The sequence below is a fragment of the Penaeus vannamei genome, chromosome 14 (genome assembly GCF_042767895.1).
Source record: "Penaeus vannamei isolate JL-2024 chromosome 14, ASM4276789v1, whole genome shotgun sequence".
NCBI classification, from domain to species: domain Eukaryota; kingdom Metazoa; phylum Arthropoda; class Malacostraca; order Decapoda; family Penaeidae; genus Penaeus; species Penaeus vannamei.
In genome coordinates this window covers 20466967-20473662 of record NC_091562.1, presented here as the reverse complement: position 1 = coordinate 20473662, position 6696 = coordinate 20466967, and the positions used below count along the sequence as shown (strand labels likewise).

Sequence of the window (6696 nt, the reverse complement as noted above, 5' to 3'; positions counted from 1 at the left end):
AATAATGATAAAATCTTAATTATAATCATAATCTTGATAATTACTGCAATAATAGCAATAAATACCTCTATTCCAATAATTTTCATACTAATAATGGCAATAGAAATAATAATAACATCATTATCATTGTCATTATCATTATTATTGTCATTATTATTTCTAAGATTATCATTATTGCTATTATCATTATATAAATAGACGTAATGATAAAAATAACAATAAAAATTAGCATAATAATTATTATAACTGCAATAATGATGATAATAATAATGATAATCATGATGATAAGGACTATAATGATAATAATCGTAAAATTGATGACAGTAATTGTAACACGATTATTGAATCGTATTGAGTAAATTAGTTTCCCCTTATGTTTAATTACATTTTCTGTTTTATGTGAAGTTCCAACATTATCTTCTGGAATATTCGTTTTATATGTTTATAAACCATTATAAACAATCTTCGACTTTTACTATGCACATTGAGGAATACTGTAATTTCTAATGATTTATTACTTAAGAGAGAGGAACCATGTACTGTTAAAATAAATTACAAGATCATGTACATTTAAGTATATTTTTATAAGAGCTTATTGGTGAGGAGAGAAGAGAGGAATCAACAATCAAATGAACATGGAAAGCGGCCGCTGTCAAAGATTTTGATATTTTAGAGTAGAATCATTATTACAAACATAAGCATCATGGAATTGTGCAGTCAAGTGAGAGTGAATACAAAGGGACAGTAAATGTGCCCTTCTGAGACATGACAGTGCCGCATTGAAGTTCTGGACTTTGTCTTGGTGCAGTTGGTGGTGTCGACAATGTTGCAAGTATATAATTTTGTAATTCTTAAAAATATTCTAGGTTTTGAGTTTTGATGATGAGACTTCAGGAATTAGTTTAACATGATCTATGGCTGTGAAATGATATTAACATAAGTGTTGTGAGATGCTACCTTCAAAGGGAAATTATTAATATTGATTTAATGTTGAGATTGGAAATTCCATATATGTTATTGTTCAGGATTGCTATAAAGCATTTAGGTTTATTTTGAATTATATTGTATTATCTTTGTATAGGATATTATGTAATTATTTTGGGTGATCATTGCTAACCTATCTTTTTTGTATTTCAACTGTTACATTCATGTGCCTCACTGTGATTTATGAATAGTTAACCAATACTTTTGTATTTCAACAATTACATTTATGTACCTTTCTGTGAACTATATTATGGAAACTTTTTCAGGTTGGAACAAATAGAATAAAGAGTTGCAGCACGTTGTGTTTTACCCTGCCTGACGAGTCTGGAGCTAACATTCCAACAACAGTTGGCCAAGATGTCGAAACCTACAGAACTGGAATCTCTACGCCGTCTGAGAGGAACAGGGAAAGGGAAGTTAAGTAGGAAATGCAAATTATTACGAGAACAAGTAAGTGAAAATTCATCATGGGACCAAATTGAGTCGTACTATATGGAGGTTCAGAAAGCTTTCAGTGAGTTAGAAATATTACATGGAAAAGTAACTGAAAATATGTGCCAAAGTGTAGAAGAAAATTTTGATAAGAAGCTAGAGGAAGAGGAACTCTATATAGAACAGGCTGAAATAATAAAAAATGAAGCATATGCTCAGCTAATGGCTAGCCGAAAGAAAGTGGAAGAGGAATGTGCAACTGAGAAGTTAAAGATTAAAGTAAAGCCATTGGATCCTCCAAAATTTGATGGAGATATCCAACAATATCAAACTTTTCGTAGCAACTATAGAAAGATTATGACGGAAACTTATGGGAAGAATGCCTATGCATTATTTCAGTGTTTGTCAGGAGAAGCATTAAGTGTTGTTCATGGGGTGGAGGATGATTTTGATAAAATGTTTTATCGTCTTGATCAGAGATATGCTGATCCGATTAGACTAACGGATTGCATAATTGAACAGCTAAGAAAACTAAAACCAATCCCTGAAGGTGACACTATTAAATTTATTGATGCAGTAAATGTGATTGAAAATTGTTGGACAGACATGCAGAGAAATCAATTAAAGGAACAAATGTCTACTGTGATTGTAATAAGTTTGATTGAGAAAATATTGCCTTCACAACAAAGGCGGGATTGGACAAGAATTTATCAAGACTTGACGGACAAATCAAGTGCCTTCCCAAACCTTATGGAATTCTTGTTGAAAGAAAGACAAATACTGGATTATATGGACAAAGATGTACGCAAATTTAGTCATCCAAATAAAGCAAGTGTACATAATGTAGAAGTAAGTGAGAGGGATGACCCTTTTATTAGTGCCTTACAAAAATTGCAAATTCAACAAACCGAACACCAGGCAAATATAGAAAATATTTTGCAAAGGATGACTCAGTTTATAACAGGGAATCCCAAAGTAACACAATCTAGATTTCCTTTGGGTAATAGTATTTATTGTTGGTACCATAATTCAGATAATCATTCGATCCATAAATGTTCCGTATTCCATAACTTGGAACCTACAGTTAAGATGGATGTGTTGAAGAAAAACTTTATATGCTTTCATTGTTTGGGTAAAGGGCACTGTCAGAAAAATTGCCATGAAAGGAGAACATGTTTTATCAAAATGGAACATGGTAATGTTTGCGGTAAACCACATCATCCTAAATTACACTACCTGTTTTCACAAATCAATCCAAATGAAGTGAATATCAATATCAACAAATCAGAGAATTCTATTTTATTAATGATTGGACAAGTTCACTGCAAAGACAGGGAAATTGTTACTCTGTTTGACCCTGGAAGCACTAATAGTTTGATTACACACAGTAAAGCTCGAGAACTTGGTTTGTGTGGGATTCCTTATAACATTACCATGGTGACAGTAGGAAATGTTTGTGATACTGTTTCTACCAAACTTTATGAAGTCCCTCTCATAGATGTCACAGGGAAGATAAGGTCAGTACATTGTGTAGGGATTGACGATATTACTTCTGAAGTGAAACCAGTAGACATAAGTGAAATACACTATATATTCGATGTCTCCACAAATACTGACATATTAAGACCTCAAGGGAAAGTAGACTTATTAATAGGTGCGGATAATTAATACTAGATATTATAGTGCAAAGATAAATCATATACAGATTAACCGAGAATTAGATGCACTACATGGAGAACCTTGGAAAACTTTAAAGGAAGATTTGGATAATTTTTTCACAGTGGATCATTTAGGGACTAATTGTAAACTTCAGTGTGATAACTGTAGTAATTGTAACAAATGTAGTAGAGAATTGGACATTACTATAAAGGAGGAAGAAGAAATGAAATTAATACTCAAGGGTCTTAATCATCAAGAAAGGGAGAAGGTTTGGGTAGCACACTATCCTTGGATAAAGGATCCATATCTTCTCCCTAATAACTTTGCAGCTACAATAATGAGATTAAAGGGAACTGAAAGACGATTAAGAAAATTAGGTGAAATGTCTTCAAAAGCATATAAAGAACAAATTGATGATATGCTGAAAAGAGGAGTTGCAAAGAAATTAACGAAAGATGAAATTAGGCATTATTCGGGCCCAGTACATTATGTTTCGCATCACGAAATCTTGAAACCTGATTCCATTTCAACACCAACACGTATTGTGTTCAATTCTTCTGCTTCTTACAATGGACATATTTTGAATCACTACTGGGCTAAGGGCCCTAATGTATTAAACAACCTCTTTGGTTTATTACTTAGATTTAGAGAGAATCCTATTGCATTTATTGGAGATATTTCAAAGATGTTTAATAGTATAAGACTTTCAGAATTTGACTGTCATGTTCACAGATTTTTATGGAGAGGTTTAGAAGATCGTCCTCCTGATCATTATGCTTTGACAGCAGTTCCATTTGGAGACATTTGTAGTCCTGCTATTGCAGTATTGGCCATGAGACAAACAGCATATAAATATAAAGAAAGATTTCCTGAGGCTGCGAATGTTATTATAGGTGACAGTTACATGGATGACATAATTCATAGTGCAGACAACATTGATGATGCTATTGAATGCATGAATGATATTGAATATATTTTAAAACAAGGTAGTTTCCATATTAAGAAATGGGTAATGAATGGGAATCCACATACTGAGAATGACATTAATCTTTTGAATACTGAAGGAGAAAAGGTACTCGGCATAATGTGGAATCCTGAAAGAGATGAAAAGTGGTTTAAAACAAATTTGAGATTCATGCCGAAGAGGGAATCCAAGATTTCTTGTGTAACGGTTAGATTAGAGACTCTTGATAAGGAATTCCCTGAGATATTAACTAAAAGACAAGTTCTCAGCCAGATAGCTACCATTTTTGATCCCATGGGATATGCTGCCCCTATCATATTATGTGGAAAATTATTAATGAGAGAGGTTATTGTATACTTGGATGAGATGGGAAAGAAACTTACCTGGGATGATCCATTGCCTAGAAATCTCAGGGAAAAATGGTATATATTCTTTAAGAGTATATTCCAATTGGAAAACTTATGCATACCAAGATGCATTAGAAATACCTCTCTTATTGAACCTAGTTTAATATTTTCTGATGCTAGTACCCAAGCCTATTCTGCATGTGCCTATGCTCGTTGGCAAGTTGATAGAGGAAATTATGAATCTAGACTACTTGCATCAAAGAGTAGACTCGCTCCTGTAAAGCAGCAAACTATACCTAAACTTGAACTTTCTAGTGCTGTTCTGGGTGTCCGTCTCCGTAACGCAATTATTAAGGAGAGCAGCATCCAGTATCATAAAGTGTATCATCTTACAGATTCTGAAATTATACTTGCTCAAATTATGAAGCCTAACATTTCTGTTGGTACATACGTTGCTAATAGGATATCAGAAATTAAAGAAACCACCAGTAATGAAGAATGGCATTGGATCCCTACAGACAGTAATGTAGCTGATTTATTGACTCGACCTGATCCTACCATTGACATTAGCTCTGAATCGAAATGGCAGAAAGGGCCACCTTTTTTAAAGTTGCCTTATTCACAGTGGCCTGTTAAATCTATACCACTAAAATCAGAAGAGACCGTCATTAGTAATACTATTGAGATTAATAGTTTAGACACAGAGACAACTTTATTTGATATTGAAGGTTTTCAGTCCTATCGGAAGCTCATTTATGTTACTGCCAGAATAATTAATGCCTTTCGCCAGTGCTCTTTCAAAGCTATAAAGGACCTGCCAACTATAGAGGAATTAAATGCTGCAGAGACAATTTGGATTAAACGTATACAAGCCCCTTTATTATTGAACTGGAAAAGGAGATTTAAGCGTTTAGGTCCATTTATGAAGAATGATACATTATATGTAGGTGCTAGAATTGCAATATGGATGAAAAACAACTATAATAATGAATCATTTATATTGTTGCCTACAAAACATAAATTTACTGAGTTATGTATTAAAGAATTTCATGATAGGGATCATGCCGGAATAGAGACTACCCTGTGCAAACTGCAAAATAAATTTTGGATACCCCAAGCAAGGAGATTGATTAGGAGAATTAAAAGTCAATGTGTGACATGTAGAAAATTAGAAAGGAAGATAATAGGACAAAGCATGGGACCTGTACCCAAGGAGAGATTGAAACCTTCCCCTCCCTTTTATCATGCAGCATTAGATTTATTTGGTCCTTTATTGATAAAGGACACCGTCAAAGGGAGATGTAAAAAGAAGGTATATGGAGTTATGATAAATTGTCTTAGTTCAAGAGCCTCTTATGTTGATTTAATTGAAGGCTATGATGCAGATAGCTTTATAACAACACTGCGCAGATTTACAGCAATAAGAGGCTTCCCAAGGTCAATATATTCTGATTGTGGGACTCAGTTGAAATTAGCAAGTAAAGAGCTAACCCAATTTGGTTTAAATGGTGGAATGGAATGGAACTTTACAAAATCAGCAGATGCTCCATGGGAGAATGGTTGCTCAGAAGCCCTAGTAAAATTAGTCAAGAAAACTATCGCTAGAGTAATTGGCAATGCTACCCTAACATTTGGGGAATTACAAACTGTAATGTTTGAAATTGCTAATATATTGAATGAAAGGCCAATAGGTATGAAAAATGGCTCTAGTGCAGTTCAGGGTTCATACCTCTGTCCAAATGATCTGATTTTAGGACGTGCAAGTGTTAAAGCACCAGAAGGAATATTTACACATAATGTTAGTACAAAGTCACGGCAGAATTTTATTAATGATATTGTGAAATCGTTTTGGAAGAAATGGATGATCCATTATTTTCCAACTCTCATAATACAACAGAAATGGCATTGTGAAAAAAGAAACCTAAGAGTAGGAGATGTTGTTATTGTGCAAGATCAAAATACGATAAAGGGGACATGGAAATTAGCTGAAGTTTGTAGCATTATACCCAGTTCAGATGGTAAAGTCAGAGATGTCGAAATTAGATACAAAATACAGAAAGAGAATGGAGACTATGAGGGTCAACAAGATGTAAGAGTAAATAGATCAGTCCACACATTAGTACTTATTTTACCTGTTGAAGATTAATAATTCTTGGTGGGGGGGAATGTAACACGATTATTGAATCGTATTGAGTAAATTAGTTTCCCCTTATGTTTAATTACATTTTCTGTTTTATGTGAAGTTCCAACATTATCTTCTAGAATATTCGTTTTATATGTTTATAAACCATTATAAACAATCTTCGACTT

At 33.6% G+C, this 6696-nt stretch overlaps 1 protein-coding gene across 2 annotated transcripts in view; it reads left to right on the top strand.

Moving 5' to 3' along the window:
* The first annotated feature begins 344 nt into the window (after window positions 1-344).
* LOC113808914 (uncharacterized) overlaps window positions 345-6696 on the top strand; it is a 7161-nt gene continuing 809 nt past the window's right edge. The window contains exons 1-2 of one of the 2 annotated variants that reach the window (XR_011399049.1): window positions 345-832; window positions 1251-1434. Coding sequence is in view for 1 of the 2 variants with exons in the window: in XM_070129805.1 (XP_069985906.1) it covers window positions 1342-3084 (1743 nt within the window). In the remaining variant the exon portion in view is untranslated. Of the gene's footprint in view, window positions 833-1250; window positions 4809-6696 lie in introns of those variants that run through there. The other variant, XM_070129805.1, reaches the window with a different exon arrangement.